Consider the following 22,809-nt stretch of genomic DNA (forward strand, 5'->3'; position numbering starts at 1 on the left):
ATGTTGTTTTGCGTTTGGGCCACATTTTGGCTAGGGCATTTGTGGTTTTATTATTCAATCAAATAAGTTGCTTCAAACAAAAAATATATATAAAAAGAAAAACTTTGCACATGTGTCAATCACCATTTAACAAAGCCTGAGAGGGTTTGAGTAGACTCAATATGAAGCATTTAATAAAGCCAAGCATTTTCTTACTACTTTATTCTTGTTTAAAAATAATTCGGTGGGGCAGTAACATGTTTAAAACTTATCATAATTCTTACATTTTGAAGTGCTTGAAAACCATTTATAAATGATACTTTGGTGAAAAAAGTGAAAAAACATGTCTTATATATATGTATCTTTTTTCCAATGTAAAATCTGAATAAATACATTGAACACACACCAAAAAAATGGGGGGGGTGCTACTTCGCGGTTTTCACTTATTGCGGCGGGTTCTGGTCCCCATTAACCGCGAAAAACGAGGGATCCCTGTATTTCTGAAAAGCTCTAAGAAGCAAGAGTCATTCCCACCACTCGTCGGGCCGGTGTTGTGCCGACACCGGCCGTCAGCTCAAGTCCCAGCCGAAAATAACGCGTCTAAGGCAGACGACGGGAGCGATGCGATGCGAGGCGACCCCTCAATCCGAGAGCATGCCGCTTAATTTGACTCAACAGTGTGTTTCTTCGTTTATATTACCGCTAAATACACAAGCTTGACGCCAATTTAACGGGAGCTATTTTTTTTCATGGGAGATTTGGCTAGCTCTGGCAGTGTTCAACGCAAGCTGCAACGAATGGCATTAACTTTTTTATATCACAAAATGTGAAAACGATTGAAACCATTACTCACCAAATTCAATCTGCTGGCAAATACAGGCAAGAGTGTATGCTGCGCTCTGGTCTGCCCCGGTGTGGATAAGGCCTGCTTTTTTGTTTTCGCAGCTTTGCAATGCAACCAAAGGCTCACCGAGCACTCCTTGTTTCACGTAAGGAGTGCGCACGTTTGGAATAATGGCCCGCAGCTTGGGCCGATGATTGGTTCTCGTCAGCGAAGCATCTAGAAGGATTTGCTGACTGTCCGTGTCACTTTTTTAAAGAACCGATCAGTTTACGTACCAAGTTAATCACATGATGATAATAATAATAATAATTTAATAAAACCTCCCGACCCCCCCCCCTCCTCCCAAAAAGAATTTCTCCTCGGATCTACGCAATTCACGTAGGTCGCCCTTTTTGACTTCAAAACGGCGAATTTCGCCGAAAGGTGAGAGATTTTCATCCCTGCAAGTTTATAATAGAAAAGTATTTGCCCTATTTTAACATTGAAGATTTTTGCATCGTTTCACCTGTGTACAGTATTGTTTAAGATCATCAAAGATAAGATGCTCGTTATTTAAAAAGGAAAAACTAGTGTCCTGTGTGAAAGTGTTTTTTGAGAATTGTTAACCCTTTCAAGGGACACTACCCACTGCAGTGAAAAGTACCGTTAAGGTGATTATTTGTGATCATGTGTACAGTTGTAAATCAAATGAGGAAAGAATCCTATTCAAATTATCATGATTCTTGCATGGAAGGGTTATTGGCATACCACACAATTTTGATCATAGCATATTTTAGCCCATTTTAATACCTTGACCCACAAAAAAATAAATAAACGCCATTCAGAAGTGGGCTTATTGGTGTGTAGTGAATTGTTGTCTTACTATTGGATGGAAAATGTTTCCTGCTGGATTTTCTGGTAAAGAGCACAATTCATGGTTCCATCTATTACGGGAAATTGTCAAGGTTCTAAGGCAGCAGAGCAACCCTATATCATCACCATGTTCGTGAGTAGGTAGTAGGTACTCAAACAATTCTTAATTTTTGGCAAATTACATGATGGTAATTGTTTCATGTGGAAATATCCTGTTGTTGCATGTAATATGATTCAGCCATTCACCATATATTTAGATACAGAGACTAAAAAATTTATTCTCAACTTGATCAGGGTACCAATAGAAAGATTTTTAATATATTGCAATCACAAGTAAACAAGGAATGTTTGGAATTCGAGTAAAAGTGGTTAAGGAAGTTAAATCAGTGTTTCCTGGAGATTAAAAAAACAAAAATAATAGAATTGATTATAAAAAGTTTGTGCTGCTGCAAAGTTGCATTTTGAGGGAAAACAAGTACACTACTACTTACAGTAGTACCGGTAATTAACAGGAGATGACCAAAGGGCTAGTGCTACTTGTTTGATGCCCTGATGAGGGAAGCAAGCTTTTGCCTTCCCTCTCACCTCCTTTGGCTTCAACTCCTTTTTTAACGTGATCAGTGGAAGATAACTGCATATAGAGCGCATCAGCAACCTGAAGTACCTGGGATGGACCTGTACAGAGAAAAGTAAAAAAAAAAAAAAAAAAAGAAATTTGATCAAAAAATAAATAAATAAAAAATTAAAAAATAAAAATAAAAAAAAAAGCATATGTGAAAAATTAAGGACTCCTGTACCCTCTCCATTACTGCACATATCTAGCGTGTCCATCATGATGGTCCCCAGCTCCCTGCGGGACAATTTCTACAAAGACAAAATCGTTCCTTTGAGTACATTTTTAATAAGTAAACAAACTATTTCTGACAAAAAATAAAGAAATAACAGGAAGTTATTTACTGTATATTAATTTATAGTAGAAGTAAAGAGATGCAGTTTCATGTATGGGGGTATTTACCTTCTTGCGCAGTTCCAGAAGTAACATTAGGACATCTCTGAACTTTCCCTCCATCAAAGACAGCCTCTCCTCCCCCTCTTTCCCTTCTATATGTGCTCTGTCTGTCGCATGATCTGGTTTCTGAGGGGAGGAATATTTATAAAGTTTAAAACAAAGAAAGTTAGCATTTGTGTTTAGATTACATTCGTAAAAACATAGTCCAAAACCAATGTATTGTTTTGTACTAACCTAGTAATTATTATTACATTCTAAATATATACAGTGCCTTGCAAAAGTATTCGGCCCCCTTGAATCTTGCAACCTTTCGCCACATTTCAGGCTTCAAACATAAAGATATGAAATTTAATTTTTTTTGTCAAGAATCAACAACAAGTAGGACACAATCGTGAAGTGGAACAACATTTATTGGATAATTTAAACTTTTTTAACCAATAAAAAACTGAAAAGTGGGGCGTGCAATATTATTCGGCCCCTTTACTTTCAGTGCAGCAAACTCACTCCAGAAATTCAGTGAGGATCTCTGAATGATCCAATGTTGTCCTAAATGACCGATGATGATAAATAGAATCCACCTGTGTGTAATCAAGTCTCCATATAAATGCACCTGCTCTGTGATAGTCTCAGGGTTCTGTTTAAAGTGCAGAGAGCATTATGAAAACCAAGGAACACACCAGGCAGGTCCGAGATACTGTTGTGGAGAAGTTTAAAGCCGGATTTGGATACAAAAATATTTCCCAAGCTTTAAACATCTCAAGGAGCACTGTGCAAGCCATCATATTGAAATGGAAGGAGCATCAGACCACTGCAAATCTACCAAGACCCGGCCGTCCTTCCAAACTTTCTTCTCAAACAAGGAGAAAACTGATCAGAGATGCAGCCAAGAGGCCCATGATCACTCTGGATGAACTGCAGAGATCTACAGCTGAGGTGGGAGAGTCTGTCCATAGGACAACAATCAACAACATCACTGCACAAATCTGGCCTTTATGGAAGAGTGGCAAGAAGAAAGCCATTTCTCAAAGACATCCATAAAAAGTCTCGTTTAAAGTTTGCCACAAGCCACCTGGGAGACACACCAAACATGTGGAAGAAGGTGCTCTGGTCAGATGAAACCAAAATTGAACTTTTTGGCCACAATGCAAAACGATATGTTTGGCGTAAAAGCAACACAGCTCATCACCCTGAACACACCATCCCCACTGTCAAACATGGTGGTGGCAGCATCATGGTTTGAGCCTGCTTTTCTTCAGCAGGGACAGGGAAGATGGTTAAAATTGACGGGAAGATGGATGCAGCCAAATACAGGAACATTCTGGAAGAAAACCTGTTGGTATCTGCACAAGACCTGAGACTGGGACGGAGATTTATCTTCCAACAGGACAATGATCCAAAACATAAAGCCAAATCTACAATGCAATGGTTCAAAAATAAACGTATCCAGGTGTTAGAATGGCCAAGTCAAAGTCCAGACCTGAATCCAATCGAGTATCTGTGGAAAGAGCTGAAGACTGCTGTTCACAAACACTCTCCATCCAACGTCACTGAGCTCGAGCTGTTTTGCAAGGAAGAATGGGCAAGAATGTCAGTCTCTCGATGTGCAAAACTGATAGAAACATACCCCAAGCGACTTGCAGCTGTAATTGGAGCAAAAGGTGGCGCTACAAAGTATTAACGCAAGGGGGGCCGAATAATATTGCACGCCCCACTTTTCCGTTTTTTATTTGTTAAAAAAGTTTAAATTATCCAATAAATTTTGTTCCACTTCACAATTGTGTCCCACTTGTTGTTGATTCTTGACAAAAAATTAAAATTTTATATCTTTATGTTTGAAGCCTGAAATGTGGCGAAAGGTTGCAAGGTTCAAGGGGGCCGAATACTTTTGCAAGGCACTGTATATCTTTTTAAATCTGTTAAATCACAATGATTGATGCAAAAACAATTATTTGGACAGTTGGTGAAAAGCATCATGTGTCCTAGAATTTTTTTTTTTTTTTTTTTAATGCATACGCCAATAGGAAATGGAACTTTATAAGAAGACCGTCAGAAACTTGCACTGACTTGTCTAATAACAGGCTTTGGAGGAGACAAAAATTAGTCACCTTAGGACCGAGCCTTTCAGTCGCAACAAACAAATCAAAGACTTCATAATGTACTGACGCAACACGGAGCGTGGCGCGCGGGGCCAATTCATAGGGGGCCTATCTCCGTCAAAGCTGACCGAGTTGAAACACAGACAGAGCTTTTCACCTTGAAAATTCTTGTGAATAAATACTTAAATCCCTGAATTCTTTATACACATGGACGTAAAACAGTCTCGATCCTTGACTAAAAGCAAAAAAAAATGGCAGTTAGTATTTATTTTACGTAAATATGTCAAATGTGCTGCTAGTCAAAGTCACTGTGGCGCCGCCTTATCACCACAAAAACCGTTTTAGTTGGTGGTACAGTGGTATGATAAAGTATCTGAACCTGTTGGAATTTCTCACATTTCTGCATAAAATCACGATCAAACGTGATTGATTTTCATCGCACAGATGAGTGTCTGCTTTAACTAAAACCACCCAAACATTTACAGGTTTTTATATTTTAATGAGGATAGTATGCAAACAATGACAGAAGGGGGAAAAATAAGTAAGTGAACCATCACATTTAAACCCCCCCACCTCCCCCTTGGCAGCAATAACTTCAACCAGATGCTTCCTGTAGCTGCAGATCATTCTGGCACATTGATCAGGACTAATCTTGGCCCATTCTTCTCTACAAAATTGCTGTTGTTCAGTCAGATTCCTGGGATGGATTCTTCTGAAACCATTCTGAAGTTGATTTATTTCTGTGCTTTGGATCATTGTCTTGTTGCAGCATCCATCCTCTTTTTAGCTTCAACCGTATGACAAACGACCTCTGGTTTTCCTGCAAAACATCCTGATAAACTTTTGAATTCATTCTTCCATTAATGATTGCAAGTTATCCAGACCCTGAGGTAGCAAAACAGCCCCAAATCATGATACTCCCTCCACCATGCTTCATGGTGGGGATGAGGCGTTAAAGTTGGTGAGCTGTTCCATTTTTGTTTCTCCCAAAAAATGTAACTTTGGTTTCATCTATCCGCAAAATATTTTGCCACAACTTCTCTGGAGTGTGAAAGTGCCTTTTTTTGCGAACAATAAATGAGCAACAATGGGTTTTTTTACGACAGCAGTGGCTTCCTCCGTGGAGTCCTCTCATGAACACCATTCTTGGCCATAGTTTTATATACATATAGTTGATACGTGCACAGACTGTGGACTGTGCCAGTGATTTCTGTAAGTCTTTAGCAGACACTCTCGGGTTCTTTTTTTACCTCTCTGAGTGTTCTGCGCTGAACTCTGAGCGTCATCTTTGTTGAATGGCCACTCTTTGGGAGAGAAGCAACAGTGCCAAGCTCTCCGCATTTGTAGACAACTTGTCTGACTGTCAATCGATGAACATCCAGACTTTTAGAGATGGTTTTGTATCCTTTCCCAGCTTTATACGAATCAACAATCCTTGTTCGCAGGTCTTCAGACAGCTCTTTTGACCGAGCCATGATGTACATCAGACAATGCTTCTCATCAAGACAATTCTTACCAGGTGTGTGTTTTATAGTGGGCAAGGCAGCTTTAAACTATTCATCAGTGACTGGGCACACACCTGACTTTGTTTGGTAAATTGTTTGGTAAAAAATGGTTTCAATTGCTCTTTAAGTCTCCTTAGGCCAGTACTTCTCAAATAGTGGGGCGCGCCCCCCTGGGGGGGCGCAGAGCAATGCCGGGGGGGTGCTTGTGACCTCGGGGAACATGTTTTATGTGTTTTTTTTTTTTTTTTGCCGTACTGGAATAAAGTGTACTTGCACATCCACTCAGTAGGTGGCAGTGGTGCTCTCATTTTCAGAGTGCGCGCAGTATTTTTGAACTAAGGAAGAGCACTCAGCACACACAGACAACAGATATGAAGAGCAGTGTGCCACCGCCGTTTTCGAAAGCCGTTTTCCGACCGGACTCACTCACGCAGCGACCCACTGTCTTGTCCGGTTCTCACGTCGCCGCCCGAGAAGTGCCATTTTCGGCTCGGGATCGTCACGACGACTGCCCTCACCTACGGTTCTACCTCGGCCGCCGTGAATGCGCTTTTTTCGTGCCGTTTGCCTTTTAGCTTTGACTTTTAATACAGTGGGTGATGATGAAAGACCACTGTTTACTGTGTCTAAAAATAATTATAGCAGACAGCAAGAAGCCAAATCAATTAAGACGCCACTTAAAGACATTAGACCCCAATCTCATTGTTAAGCCGCTTGATTTTTTCAGTGAAAACGTGCCGAATATTGCCAACAATCGTCCTGCTTTGTCAGTGTTATATCAGTAAGCCAGTGAGCATTGTTAGCATGTTAATTGAAAAATAACTCCACATCATTGCAAAGGAGGTAAATACTGTGAGCAGCAAAAATAAAAACGGTCCTGTCCAAGGACACTTTTCCCCCCCCCTTTTATTCAGATTTGTTTTTTCGGTCAAATTTTTTGGCACATTGTCCTCATGAGTGAATGTTTCTAATCAATTTTAATTTGGTATTATTTACTGATTTTATTACATTTTATTTTTCTGTATCAAATGGTCAAAAATGTACCTTGAGTGTATTTTTTAGTTTGGATGTGAATTTTTTTTTTTTATTCAGGCAAATTGATGCACATCAAGTCTTCTCTGTTACAAACAAAACAAAGTTTATAATAAAGTTATACTTTATTATAAGTTGATCTATGTTACTTTTTTTCTTTATTAGAAAAAAGGGACACAATGTTAGGCAGATGCGTATTTATAATAGTAATTTTATAGACAAATGATATTATTTACAGTGGCGGCAGAGAGTTTGGGGGGGCGCGAAACATTTACGTCTTCCTTGGGGGGGCGTGACAGAAAATAATTGAGAAGCACTGCCTTAGGCAGAGGGTTCACTGACTTATATTTTCCCCTTCTGTCATTGTTTGCATGCTATCCTCATTAAAATATGAAAACCTATAAATGTTTGGGTGGTTTTACTTAAAGCAGACACTATTTTTACATGTGTGTGATTTTAAAAAAGATTATATCACATTGGATGGTGATTTTATGCAGAAATGTAAGAAATTCCAAAAGGTTCAGATACTTTTTCATACCACTGTATAAAAATACAATAAGTCTTATATTGTACTTCAATCTCGACATTATGAGCTATTGTTTGTTTCTCCAGATGACATTTTCAAGGAAACTTCAGGTTTTCTTCCATTAAAGTTGATCCTTGAAGGGTATCTATGACACTTGTGAATTTGCCAATTTCACACTGAGCAAAATACCAAAACCATGTTTTTCGTGGTCTACTTCCCCACCTTTTCTTCACAACCTTTGCAGCTTGCTGAGAGCTCTTGCTTTTGCCGCTTCCAGCTGCAGCATCTCCCATTACACTGACACTCATTGGTGTGGTGGCCGTTGTGCAGGCCGTCCTTTGAGATGACCTGATGGACCACCTGACTCTGACACCTTGATGGAAAGGCCGAAGAAGTTTGGATTAGAGTGGAATGTTTTGGGCATGTCTAAATGTTAATTGTTAGAAAGTCAGCAAACACTGACTTTAAACTTTGCATTGAGATGTTGAAAATTAGCTAACCCTTTGCCCCAGTCGTGAGAGCGACTGATGTGCTTCTTCACCTCATAAAGGCAGCATTGTCCTTCACCACCCATGCCTTTGCACCCTTCCTCCTCTTCATCAGAGGCAGCTCTTCCTTCCACTGCTCTCTGCAGACACTCAGCATCTGCAAACAAATCAGCTCGTTAATTTTAAGACTAACAGTTGATGGATTATATTATTTTATTCATTAAATGGGGATGGCGTGGCTCAGTGGTAGAGTAGTTGTCCCCCATCCCAGAGGTTGTGGGTTCGATTCTCTGCCCTGATGAACTCGCCATACTGCACCCCACATTGCTCCTGGTGCTGGGTCACCAGTAGGTGGATGGCAATGTAGTGTTAAGTGCTTTGAGCGCCTTGAAAGGTGGAAAAGCGCTATACAAGTATAACACCACCACTAAATATACTCGTCCTTCTCAAAAAAATTAGCATATTGTGATAAAGTTCATTATTTTCTGTAATGTACTGATAAACATTAGACTTTCATATATTTTAGATTCATTACACACAACTAAAGTAGTTCAAGTATTTTATTGTTTTAATATTGATGATTTTGGCAAAAACTCCAGGAAAAAAAACAAAATCCCTATCTCAAAAAATTAGCATATCATGAAAAGGTACTCTAAAGAAGCTACTAACCTAATCATCTGAATCAACTAATTAACTCAAAACCCCTGCGAAAGATTCCTGAGACTTTGAAAAACTCCCAGCCTGGTTCATTACTCAAAACCGCAATCATGGACAAGACTGCTGACCTGACTATACTGACTACTGTCCAGAAGGCCATCATTGACACCCTCAAGCAAGAGGCCAAGACAAAGAAAGACATTTCTGAGCCAATATTAGATAGGCTGTTCCCACAGTGCTGTATCAAGGCACCTCAGTGAGAAGTCTGTGGAAAGGAAAAAGTGTGGCAGGAAACGCTGCACAACCAGAGGAGGTGGCTGCACCCTGAGAAAGATTGTGGAGAAGGGCCGATTCCAGACCTTGGGGGACCTGCAGAAACCTGAAAATGGGCTACAGGTGCCGCATTCCCCAGGTCAAGCCACTTTTGAACCTGAAACAGCAGCAGAAGCGCCTGACCTGGGCTACAGAGAAGCAGCAATGGACTGTTGCTCAGTGGTCCAAAGTACTTTTTTCAGATGAAAGCAAATTTTGCATGTCACTCGGAAATCAAGGTCCCAGAGTTTGGAGGAAGACTGAGGAGAAGGAAATGCCAAAATGCCTGAAGTCCAGTGATGGTCTGGGGTGCCATGTCAGCTGCTGGTGTTGGTCTACTGTGTTTTATCAAGGGCAGGGTCAATGCAGCTAGCTATCAGGAGATTTTGGAGCACTTCATGCTTCCATCTGCTGAAAGCTTTTTGGAGATGAAGATTTCATTTTTTAGCACGACCTGGCACCTGCTCAAAGTGCCAAAACCACTGGTAAATGGTTTACTGACCATGGCATTACTGTGCTCAATTGGCCGGCCAATTCTCCTGACCTGAACCCCATAGAGAATCTGTGGGATACTGTGAAGAGGAAGTTGAGGGACACCAGACCCAACACTGTGGATGAGCTTAAGGCCGCTATCGAAGCATCCTGGGCTCCATAACACCTCAGCAGTGACACAGGCTGATTGCCTCCATGCCACGCCGCATTGAAGCAGTCATTTCTGCAAAAGGATTCCTGACCAAGTATTGAGTGCATATCTGATATAATTAATTGAAGGTTAACTTTTTTTGTATTAAAAAACAGCTTTTTGTACTGGTCGGATGAAATATGCTAATTTTTTGAGATAGGGATTTTTGGATTTTTCAATATTAAAACAATAAAAGGTTTGAACTACTTCAGTTGTGTGTAATGAATCTAAAATATATGAAAGTCTAATGTTTATCAGTACATTACAGAAAATAATGAACTTTATCACAATACGCGATTTTTTTTAGAAGGACTAGTATACCTGTAATATATAGTAATATATAGTGCATTTATACCGTACCGTAACATTTAAATATGTAAACTAAAGTGCAATCACATTCGTAAATGAATGGCTTCTGCTTTTTGAAATGTAAATAAACCAATCTATTGTGATAAAACAGCAAAATTGCAATAACTCTAACTGTAACTGTAGTCTTGAAACAAATCTGAATAAGGAAAAACATCGCAATAAAATAATGCCAACTGGTTAAACTTAAGCTATCTGAGCATCAGAACATCGCTTCATTGATATCTGGCGCCATCTAGCGTCGTGAATGGGTATAATGTTTAGACCGCGAATATAAGACGACCCCATCTTTTTCAATCTTATTTCAATGCAAAAAACACCGCCTTATATTCGAGCCAATACGGGATTTATTGTATGTATTGTATACATATATACCTGAACTAAATTCAACAGTTGCTTACCGGTCCTACAGTATGCCTCAACACCTCTTGTTGAAGCAGCTTCAGGGAGACATACACAGCCAGACCTGTAGGAGAAGAAGAACAGCACAAATCATAAATAGCACGCATGTCCACGTGGCTGTTGCTGCAAGTAAAGACTTGAAGCTAAATCATTTTTTTCTCCCACACTTTACCTATCTATATACACTTAGTGGTAACATCTAAATTTGGCAATCATCATCAACTAAATAACTGTCAAGTTTAGAGCTGGAACTACCAAATTGTCAGATTAGTAACAATTTTTTTATTGCAGTTTTGCAGTGATACATCTTGTTAATTCAGCAAATTTTGAATGCCTGTTTTTCCCCAAAGGAGAGAACATTTTTCAAAAAAAAAAAAAAAAAAAAAAAAAAAAAAAAAAAAAAACTATCGTTTCCTGGGAATAAATATCTTTGAATGAATAATTATTATAATTGCATTTTAGTCAGGTGGCTAAGAATTTAATTTTTTGTAACTAATAGTAAAGTATATAATATAGCATTTTCTCATTTACTGTAATTTATGCACCATATAGTGTGCCCTGATTCCACAAAACTTGAGAAAAATCCGTATCTGACTACAAGTGTCTATATTAGATGTGCACGATAATTATCGGTCCGACAATTATCTGTCCGATAATAGGAATTATGACGTCATCCCAATAAATCCGATAACATTATATATTATCGGCCCTATTAATAATATTTTTGGCACGGTGTCGGATTGGGATTTGTGCGTTTGTTTCCACTCCTGTTTTTCCAGTATGCAAAGTTTTGTTACTGTCTTTGTTTTGTTCATTATAATAATGTTCATTTCATCATGAAAATTCTGGTTCGGTCAAAGGCAAATCTATGCTGAATCAACCACTAGCATTTTTTACCTACAGGTGTTCAAAAACTCAGGTGAATATACATTGAAAAATTATATATATATATTATCGGTTATCGTATCGGTATCGGCCTTGAGGAGCAGGAAGTTATCCATATCGGTATCGGTTTCAAAAAATGGATATCGTGCACCCCTAGTCTATATAGGTGACTATAAATGCAAGTGTCAATGTCTTAATAATGAGAAGCAAATAAGCATTTTGATTGATTGAAAATACCTTTATTACCCAAATTTACATCAACACGTTGCATTGCATCCTCCCCATTCATCTTCAAACAGAGAGACTAGAGTAACGGCTTATCGTCCAAAAATTCTGGTATATATTAACAATGTGCTAGTACAAAGATAACGGTTTGAAAAAGTACAAAAACCACTATCTTGATTGCTAATTGGAAATGAATACAGTAATCTATTACAATACTAGACACTTCTCTCCATTACAAAAGCAAGATTTCTGATCTGTGATAGATTTCTTATTTTAATGTTTTGACTGGGGTAAGCCATTTTAGGAATTGCAGAGCGCTAATGTGCTGGGTACTCAAAAAAAAAAAAGTGGACAGTAAATGTCTTTCAACCGTGACAGAGGAGGCATTAGCTTATAGGTATTTTTGTCATAAAAATACTGGTATTTCTTATTTTTCTCTGTGAAGAAACTTTTTTTGTGTCAAGTGATTTATTAGTTTAATTAATGCACTTTTGTTATGGTTTAGCCTTGAGTGCTGAAATGATTAATGTAGTCTGACATGTGGTTGATTTAGGATATGAATTTCACATTTAGCACAGCTTACAAAGAAAAAGGCCTGTTATTAGTGGTTTGAGTCGAAGCTCTTTTTCAACTGTGTGGCAGGTCGCAAAGCATCATTTGTGTTTAACTTTTTCATCATGAAACGTTTGAGGTTGCACAAATCCAAATTATGTGTAACTTGATGTACAGACAAAGACACATTCACTAGCACATACCTGTAGTGCTGTAGTTCACCCTCCAGTTGGGTGATCCTGGACTGAAGTTGTGGCACGGATTCGGCTTGTTCCTGAATCATTCGCACCCTATCAAGGCCCAAGCTCAAAGCCTCCCTTGCTTCTTCTGCTCGCCGCCTGACGGAGATGAACACGACAATGTTTGAGCATAATGTATTTGTTGATAATTTAAATTCTCTGTGATTGAATGCAAACACCACCTAATTTTGATGTTCTCTCTCCTAAGTGAAGACTCCACCTCCTGAAGTTTGCTCACTTCCTGGTATGCCCATCGCAGCTCCTCCTCCAGACGTTCATTGAATTTAATGGCCTCCTCCAGCTGTCCATCACGCGAGGAACGGATCAGCTGCAATTCTCTTAAAAGAGGGTCCGTTAAGTCCCATCTTCTCCCCAACCTCCTTGCACCATTTCCTCCAGCAACATTTAGCTGTCCTTTAATACAACGTGTGGGCACTAGTTTGCCTTGTATGACAGATAAGGAAGTCGTAGGCAATGAAACACTGATGGGAGCTGACTGCATGTGGCTCCTCTCTCGTCTCAGAGCCACTTCAAGGGCCAAACAGCGGGCATCGCTACCCTGTAGTGCTGATCGGAGGTCCTCTACCAGCTCCCTCAGAGCTGCTAATTCTTCTGGGGAGGATAAATGGAAGGAAGTGAATCGAATTGGTTAACATAAGCTCGTAACAATGTTCATAGCCATTGGCATTTTGAAATACCGTAATTTTTGGACAGTAAACCGCCACTTTTTTCCCTCATTTTGAATCCTGCGGTTTATAGTCCAGTGTGGCTTATTTGTGGATTTATTTGGGTTAATAGGTAACACTTCTTTGACAACAGCATCATAAGACTGCAATAAGTCTGTCATGATTATGGCATGACACTACAATGGGCATTAATGACATTATAAATTATGTCACTATTCACTAACTCCATTTATGTCCAGCTCCGATCTTTACATCCATTTAAAAGTTGGATAATTTGCCGGGTGACACAAAATGACATCTGTTTCAAGCATTCATTAATGCTCATGGCAGTGTCATGTTATGATGGTCTTATGACAGTCTTATGGCGCCATTGTAAAATAAAGTGTTACCAAATACCATAACTAGCGATTACTGAAACAACTGGAACAGTAGTAACAGAAGAAATAATAGCACAGAACATTAATTTTACATCTGTAGCGCTGTAATTCATGTTAGGAGGCATGTTGGACGACAACAGTGTTGACAGAAGGTGGCAGCAGAGGTTGACTGTCTCCCCCAAGGGAGCAGTGATGGCCAAATGAAGCTTCTTGAAGCAATGAAATTTTGCAGCCAATTGGTTCAAAGCTTCACGATGGTTCATTTGATCTTATGACAGTCTTTTGATGCCGCTGTCAAATGTAGGGTTATCTGTGAATATCCTTTGGTGTAAATATCCCATAAAACAGTGAGTACAGCTGCGGCTCATAGTCCAATGCGACTTTTCTATGAACAAATGCCATCCTCGTGTCAAATTTGGTGGGTGGCAGCTTACAGTCAGGTAGGTACATAGTAGAGGTGTGCAAAATTTCCGATTCTTAGATTATTCGCGATTAGGCCGTGGAAGATTCGAGAACGATTCACAAACATCCAAATTCCGATTATTGAAATATGCCAAGTAAAGCGAAAGTACAACACACTCAGCGCGCCGCGCGGTCTTCGGTACGCAATTAGGGACGGCGCGAGAGTAGCTAAACATCATGCTTCGCATTACCCGGCCCCTCGGGTAACGCCAATGCTCAACTCACGGCTCTAGCTCAACTCATGCCACGAGATTAAAAAAAAAAAAAAAAAAAAACATACCTGACTGCTGCCGAAAAGCTGCTACAAGCCACATTATGTTACGGTAGATATCATTTATATAGGACTAGATGCATTATAGCTTCGGTATCGTTACCAGCACATCTACAAAAAACTAGATGCGGGCGTTAGTAACGGCCGCCATCTTAAAGCAGTACACTTCCCTGCAAGGCTGTTGTTGCGAACCTTCCAAGCGAACCTAATGAACTTTTTATCTAAAATACTTCTAAATCGGTAAAATATTGACTTGAATCTATCTTTAAAATAGTTTTAAAACTTTTACATGTTGAAAGTAGACAAAAGAGAAATTATAGAAATTATGGAATAACAGGAGCAATTTTAACAACTTTAACGGTTGATTCACAATATTAAATTAATTGAAAGTAGTTTAAAGCTGCTGATATAGAATGGGGACTGGAGTTTTTTTTTTTACTGTTATTTTTGTATATTTGTTTACTGCTATATGTTAACTTGATATTGAAATAGTAGTTTGGTTTAGCCTGAGAGGATTTTTGAACAATTTTGGAACTAATGTACAAAACAAATTTAAAAAAAAAAAAAAAAAAAAAAAGGAGTGGGGTGCATCAATAATCGTTTTATAATCGAATCGGAGCCTCTGAACCGTAATCGTAATCGAATCGTTAGGTGCCCAAAGATTCCCAGTTCTAGTACATAGTCTGAAAATTCCGGTAATAACCATAAAAATACTGCGTGAAAATACTGCTACATCACACCTCCAATAAAACTAAAGATCAATATAATATACTGTAATTTGTCAAAGTAGTCTTATGAATTGTTTTTTTAATTTCACAAATGACAACACAATGTAAAACAAAGAGTGAGGTGAACTGAAACCGGCCACATGAAAGAAATTGATATGACAAATTTGAGGAAGCAATATATTCGTTATCCATGGCTAATAGAATTTGTGATGGGGTTGTTACTGTGAACTTATTTTTTTCAAGTCAAACTTAGCTTCGAGTGTTTCTATATGGGCCCTGTTAATGTAAATTATTGTGGGAAACTACTTTCGAGCAAGGTAGATTGTCACTGCATATAATTGAAAGGTTACTTTTGAGTAGACATGTGCCGATTACCGGTTTCAAGGTATACCTTGGTATGAAAACGTCAAGGTTTCAAAACCGCAAACATTTTCTGCAGCGAAAACATTCGCTCATTCGCTGCCACCCTCCCACTTCAAACTGATTGAACGTCTATGGCCGGAGAGGCAGCCAATGCCAGGCAATGAGGTCATTTTGGGCCATTTAAGGTCATCAACCTGTTCATTTTCAGTTACTTCCTGTTGATTTTGGGGTATTTTTTGGGTCTCTTCCTGTTTATTTTGAGTTACAGAACAGGAAATGACCTGGGAATCACCCAAATGAATAGGCAGTGACTCAAACTCAACAGAAAGTGACCTGTAAATGCCCTAAAATGAACAGCAAGTGACCTGTAAATGCCCAGAAAATCAGACAGAATGAATGCGCTGGTTTCGAATGAACGAACGTTCCCAGTCTAAATGGATTGGGCGTCGAGCACCATCCATAGAGTTAACTGAGACACTATTATGGTGGAAAATTTTGGTAGCAACTTGTTGGTTCATTTTTATTTATTTTTTTTAGACGTTGAAATCTCCTCAAACCGATATCTCGATTCTTGGCAGAAGCATATCGATAACCTTTTGGGATACAAAGTATAACGATATATCACCATTTCAATATTTTGTCACATCCCTAATACTCTGAAACCGTGATATTTTGTCTTAAGGTTATCATACCGTCAGAATATCACAGCGGCACATGCCTACTTTATAGCTAAATGATTTGTTTTTTTTTAAGTCTGTATTGTTTAAAATCCAATTCAGTAAGGAATTTTACCCCAAAAATTGTGCTAGCGGCTTAACAGTTAGCCTACCTTTATACGTTAAACTACATAATAAAATGTGAGCAAAGAGCTAGGAGTCAAATGTCTTTACAAAACTAAACATTCAAAAGCGTAGCCTACCCGAAGAACTGTCCTCTGCAGCGGTACCAGCTGTGGATCTGCTGTGCCCATTCTGATTCCTCGTCAGATCAAAACTAACATATTTTCTCCTTCTCACACGAGGCCATCGAAGCTTTATGTGTCTCTCCACCAGTTCCGTCTCTTCAGTAACTGGCAATCGCCAGGGACATTCACCAGTGCCTCTGTGTGTAGACCGCACTCGAAAGTAGCCACACAGACGTGAGTGGAAGTCCTTAAAAGTTATCTGACAAGGCAGCCCGGAGCATACGTCTCTGAACTCTTCCTCATCTTCGTCGCCTCGTCCTTCATCCCCGATTCCTTTTATCGTTTTCTTCCCTTTCTGGGCTCCGGTGACACCCAGCACCGCGCAGAGGGTGCTGAAGTCCTCCGCCGACACTTTCTCGTCCCGGTTCGGATAAGCAAGATGGTGGAAAACCTCTTGCAAGTACTGGTCGATTCCCGTGGCCAGGACGACGATTTCGTTCTCCACGCCGGGGTCGGGGCTGTGGTGGTGGGCCAAGGCGCTCCGTAGCCACTCGCTCCTTCGCGCTGCTCTTGGCCAAGGCTGGACGTACTTCAAAGATAATGCAGCGCGCTCCATGATTGCACGCTGACTTTATTATTTTCCCCCAGTAATCTCAACAAAGAAAGTTGTTAAACACAAGGTTGCAATTCTAAATCGAGCCCTTCCTAACCTAACTTCCAGTTCATTCCAGTTGCATTAAATCAAGTTTTGAGACCCCCACTCCACCCCCTAGAGGAGAAAACAAAGTCCCATTCAACTCTGACTCCACCCTTCAATGCAAATACTATGCTGACTGCTTTGGTGTGTGCAACAACCATTGACTGCCCCATAAGGTAGTTGGGTAGTGATGCAAGGGGCAAAGGCGGAGATTGGGGGGTGTAGGTGGTGCTGCTGCACTTGGGCCTCCAAGATGCCCAGTTTTCGGGTACAAAGGGGCCCAGGTGGGCGAGGGGAGGGGCTGAAAAGCAAGTCCAATGATGCACGGAGCTTAAAGAGCATACGACAGGAGAAAAAAAGTCTTAAATGGCATTTTTATGTGAATTAGAATCATATTTTGAGACGATTCGACTATATACAACAATTTAGCAAAGCGCAGATGACGAGAAATTAGTCTTTTAATCTGAATCTGCTGGTTAGCCACGCCTACCATTATAGACCCTACCCACGTGACGTCACAACTCCGTCCTCCTGACTGGTACCGCCCAATTGTCCGTCAACACATCGTGTTTACCTGTTACGGCTACGTACATTCCTCCTATTTACGGCGTGTTTTTCTGCTCGTTAACATTAATAATCAAAATGGTGAAGGCGTGTGTGGCGGTCGGTTGCAATAACAGAGAAGATAGACGGAGAGACTTGAAGTTCTACCGGATTCCGAGAGGAGAGAGCGAGATGTGCTGCTGCAATTCGACGAGAAAACTGGGCTCCAAACGATTACCACAGATTATGTAGTAGTCATTTTATATCTGGTAAGATGCATTTAATATATATTTAGAGGGTTTTGGGCTGACAACCACAATTAAGATCATTGCTAGGCTAATCGCCGACAACATACACGTATGTATGTAGTGAGAGTGCTATCGCTAAACCATATAAACATTAAAAGCCCTAGCTCCATTGACAAATGACATGAAATACATTAGACTTGACAGTGGATGTTAGCAAGAACAAAAGATTTTGAATTGAAAATTTCGTAACTCACCTTTCCAAGCACAAGATAGATTCCTGCCGAATTTTCGTGGACGAGGACCTGTTTCACCCAACCGGCAACGAAGTATTTATAAGCCTCCAAGCTCTTAAAGTTTTTCAAACTTTCGTGAGAATAGGCTGATTTTGTGTGGACAAGATAGTTGTACATATCAGGGTAGCTAGCAGATGTCAGGCAAATACGGCGGAGACAGCGGGTCAAAAAACATTGATTTAGGCATCAAATATGGATCTGGTGAATGGATAAACTGAAGCTTTTCCACATAACGCCTTTTATGCAACGCATCAAGTGAGTTTACGGCATCCGAAAGCACCGGGTCTTCCATGAAATGCATTATAAATTGCTCGATCAATTGAGACCATTGATAATACAGACACAAAATGACGGACAAGGGGGCGGAACCATACAGCGAGCACGTGATTTTGTGACGTCGGTGGGTAGGGTCTATAGGGCTTTAGCGTCCCCAACAGGTGGATGACGTCAGCGGTAGACTGGGCTCATCGGTTTTACTATTCAGCCCGTTGAGAGGCAATTATTCAGAACGAGGAAAACGCGACGAAGAGAGCCGCAAAATGTCATTGTTTCAGTCTCTCTACGCCAATATTTTTACGGGATATTCTTTTTACCCAAGCATTTTTCCCCAATAGCTATATAAATGGCTTGAGAAGGACCAGTCAGCCCGTCGAGGGGGAACTATTCACAACGAGGAAAACGCGACGAAGAGAGCTGCAAAATGTCATTGTTTCTGTCTCTTTACTTCAATATTTTTACAGGATATTCTTTTTATCCAAGTATTTTCCCCAATTGCTAAATAAATGGCATGTTCATGACAAATAACAGTCTTGTGCTAAATGGAATATGAAATAATAAAAATGCATTTATTCAGGACGACATGGCAAAATTACTCCATAATGGTCAAAACTGTCGACTTCACCTTTACTGTCGCACCTCCCGAACGATATTTTATGACACCTAAATCGGACATATGTCCTTTCCCTTCCCCGGCATCGGAGAATGTAAACACACCAAAAGGCGTGACAGCTAGCCGACATGCTAACCCGAACCGAGTGATGTTTCAAAGTCTTCGAAGCGGAAAATCACACATAACTAGCCTGGGTTTATTGACATGACGACTGGGTTGTCGATTGTCTTTGTGGATCGGCAAACCGCCCGGCGGAGAGCAATTTACAGTTCGTTCCCCGGAGGAGGGCGGCTGCAGTTGTTGTGCAGCTAACGTGCTGCTAATGTGCATGAGGAGAGCTTTTCACATGCCTATCAATGATCAAACGTAAGTAGTCCTTTATTTAAAGACAGTTTGTAGTGTTTACTTTGTAATCGCTGTATTCGTATTTGACATAATACAAAACAAGATGTTTACTCACTTCCTCGTAAGTCCAGTGGTCCCACAGTAGATATCCACGGTGAATGGGAACCTTTTGAAACTCCAAAAAGGCGCATACGCCTCTCCCTCATACAGAATGATTTTTCTGCAGCCGTTTGGCTGGCGTGATGCGAAAAATAAACGTATTAATCCCCAAAATCAGCTGAATCCTTCGTCCTCATACACAACAGTACGCTGTATAGTGAAGAGGACGTCTTCGACCGTACATGTCACAGCGCCCTCCTCCTCAATGCAAGACCGAAGCTGGAAGTCACTCATTTTCATGGCGCGGGATTCAAAAAGCTAGATAAATATAGCTATCGCTTCCACACACATCCAAGCGGTCCATATCATTGAGGAGCATAAAATACCGCGTGTATTATGAAATAAACATGCTTTTTCGTGTCACATGCACTTTAATCAATGTGTTCAAGCGGCTGAATATCTCACAAATGGAGTAAATCGCATTTCTCTGATTCCTCCCAGTTTTTTCTTGCACATCTATGATAATCACAGAAGCATGTGGATAATAGTTCTGTGAACTTCTGTCTATTTCTATGCATTTTCAGAACAATGCAAATTGCAAGCAGACAGTTTATTCAGACATTGAGCACATTAACCTCTCGCCTTCTTTGGAGGGGCCATTATATCTTCTTAATTCATATTTCTGCCTTCAGAATCCATGCAAAAGTCTGTATTTGTGGTCGCACAGTGTTTATTCTTACTCTAGAATTACAGCCCAGTATTGGAATTAGACCAAAATAGATAATCTGAGGCCAGTATCTGCAGATAGTAAAGCAGTAATACTGTAATTAATTGGGATATTATGGAAAAGCCTTACAACCTTACCTGTCTGATTGTAGATTATATTGGCATATAATTATTCAAAAGGGCACAAAATTAACAAAATGGAATGTTTATCTTTATACTGATTCCCTTAATTTGGGAATGGCGTACCGCAAGCAGCACGTCACTTTTGCTCATTAATATTCATGGTGTTAGCAATTGTTGCTAGGCGGGTCAACCTCCCGTTTGTCCGTCCCTAATAGTAAATGAATGGAAATAGTGTACGAACAAGATGTTTACTGAGCTAAACCTACCAGTTCTGTCCAAAAATGATGTCCTTGGTGCCAAATTCACTGGTGAAGATATGATAGAAGATCCAAATGTTCAGTTAAAGAGATGGCTTGAGTGTCGAGGGTGGAAAAAGACGGGAAAAAGAGTCGACCTGATTCACAGTTAGCTTTTTTATCGACACCTTTTTCTTGTGTGCATTGCCTTACATCACTGACAATGACATTCTCCTGTTTCAATAATCTATCCTTTACCACCATATGCCCTGTTTTCTTATATATTTTATTCTCTGGTTGTCTTACGGCAATTTACATTGCTATTTTTGTGTAGCGATCGCATATGCAACTCAGTGACAGCCAACGAACACTTTTAATTTTTTCATTAATAGCAAATCTTAATTCTATAATTTATTTACACTCCCCCTTACTAAAGTTGTTTTCTACAACAGAAAAGGTAACAGTGGTCTGCCTTACTAAAGTTGTTTTTTTTACAACAGAAATGGTAAGAGTGGCAGTCAAATACCATTTTAATATTTTTCAGGTCATTCATTGTCAGACAGAAGCAGCACAGCAAAACGTCACGCTAAAAAATAAGTAAAAATATCAAAATGGCTTACCTCTTCATCCTATGTAGGACCATGCCCCCCAACAAAATGTTTACTGCATATGAATTGTGAATGGCTTCACCTTGCTGGCATTAATTGGTCTTTTTGACGTCTGCACAAGTTGATCCATTCTTCACATTGTTTCCTCTGAGTTTTTTTTTTCGGGAAACTTATGAAGAAAACATTCTTCATATGTCGTAACGTCCAGAGTCGATTCTACAAGTTTCATAGCAGCAGTGTTTGATCGGTATGTTCTTTTTTGAAAGATTACCGGAGAAAACCAGCAGTAATAACATGGATGGAAGGCCGGTTGGTGGGAAAGGCCGTTTGATGGGCGCGTGGGTGGCCTGGGGGACCACCCTGGATCCCGGGGGGATGACGATGACTCCTTTGCTGGGCTGCGGGAGGAGGGATGGGCTGCGCTGCTCCCGTTCCTCCAAAGTCCGCCCTCCCTCCCCGGGCTAGCTGGGTGGGGGCCGTGGCCCTGGGTTGGCGCCCGCGCGGCGTTTTCGCTCGTCTGCTTGGCTGTCACGTGTTTGGTTGGGCTCGCGTGCGGCTGTTTGTGATTGGGCGCGCTCAGGTGGGGGGTCCTGGTGCCGGGATTGGCGGTGGGGCGGCGTATGGTTGGTCGCTTATACTCGCAAGGGATTCACACAATAACTGGGTTCCAGATCACAGTGCTGATTTGTGTACTATACCCCTTCCAATCACTTAGCTTATAGTTTCCCCCAGCCCCAACTCCCCTTCTTTCCCTAGTCAACACGCCCCCCCACATGGTGTTGACCGGAAATACATCTAGCTGACGATAGCACCAACATATTGATAGTTAGTGTAGACGTTCAATGTGTTGTTGCTTTTCTTTCTTTCTTCTCTTGTGTTTCTTTTTTTTTCTGTTCCCCCATAACCCCTTCTTGTTCGCTGCTTTGTCATAATAAATGAGGTATGTTGAATGATCACAATGGGAGCATGTCATACTCTCAATGTAAAACATTAAAACTGTTCAGACCAACCGGACACTTACACTTCCATTCTCCGTGTCAAACAGCTGACAGGACAGGTTTAAAAAAAAATAAATAAATAAAATAAATAAATAAAATGGATTGTATGCAAGGACATGTCTATAATATCCCACTTCTATTCAATTCAATTCAATTTTATTTGTATGGCCCTGGATCACAACAACGTTGTCTCAAAGGGCTTTGCAGAGGCAATATGATACACAATCAGAAACAGCAAATGAAGCAACAAAGATGAATAAATAAATTCAAGTCCTGGGTTTCCCCCATCCTTAGACCCACCCTTCTGCATTACGATGGCGACGTCACGGTCTAAAAATAGCATTCGTGCGGTACGCTATTGATGTGAACGTTTACAAAAACGATAAATAAAGGTGCGATTTTTTTTTTTTTTTTTAATCATTTATAACATCTTGGTAGAGTACTTTCTGCTGAATTTGATAATTTTAACACTATTATTTACGTATATTTCATGATAATGGAACTTTAAATTGATTTAAAAAAAAAAAAACTTTTTCATGGAATTATTAAAAAGCAAATGTCA

General features: G+C 40.2%; 1 protein-coding gene across 2 annotated transcripts; it reads right to left on the reverse strand.

Annotated features, from left to right (window-relative positions):
- Positions 1–1,965: 1,965 nt before the first annotated feature.
- On the reverse strand, positions 1,966–17,190 carry si:ch211-112f3.4 (EF-hand and coiled-coil domain-containing protein 1). Of its 2 annotated transcripts, none has more exons than XM_057846373.1 (9): positions 16,458–17,190; positions 12,834–13,260; positions 12,616–12,750; positions 10,750–10,814; positions 8,344–8,488; positions 8,066–8,216; positions 2,691–2,810; positions 2,473–2,539; positions 1,966–2,350 (listed from the first exon to the last, which is right to left on the reverse strand). In XM_057846373.1, the coding sequence occupies exons 1-9, from the start codon at positions 17,056–17,058 to the stop codon at positions 2,181–2,183; spliced, it is 1,881 nt and encodes a 626-aa protein (XP_057702356.1). In that variant the 5' UTR covers positions 17,059–17,190; the 3' UTR covers positions 1,966–2,180. The 2 variants fall into 2 exon arrangements, with proteins under 2 accessions (XP_057702356.1, XP_057702355.1); XM_057846372.1 differs by having other exon boundaries at positions 12,834–13,263.
- Positions 17,191–22,809: the final 5,619 nt, after the last annotated feature.

The sequence above is a fragment of the Corythoichthys intestinalis genome, chromosome 9 (assembly GCF_030265065.1).
Source record: "Corythoichthys intestinalis isolate RoL2023-P3 chromosome 9, ASM3026506v1, whole genome shotgun sequence".
Taxonomy (NCBI): Eukaryota; Metazoa; Chordata; class Actinopteri; order Syngnathiformes; family Syngnathidae; genus Corythoichthys; species Corythoichthys intestinalis.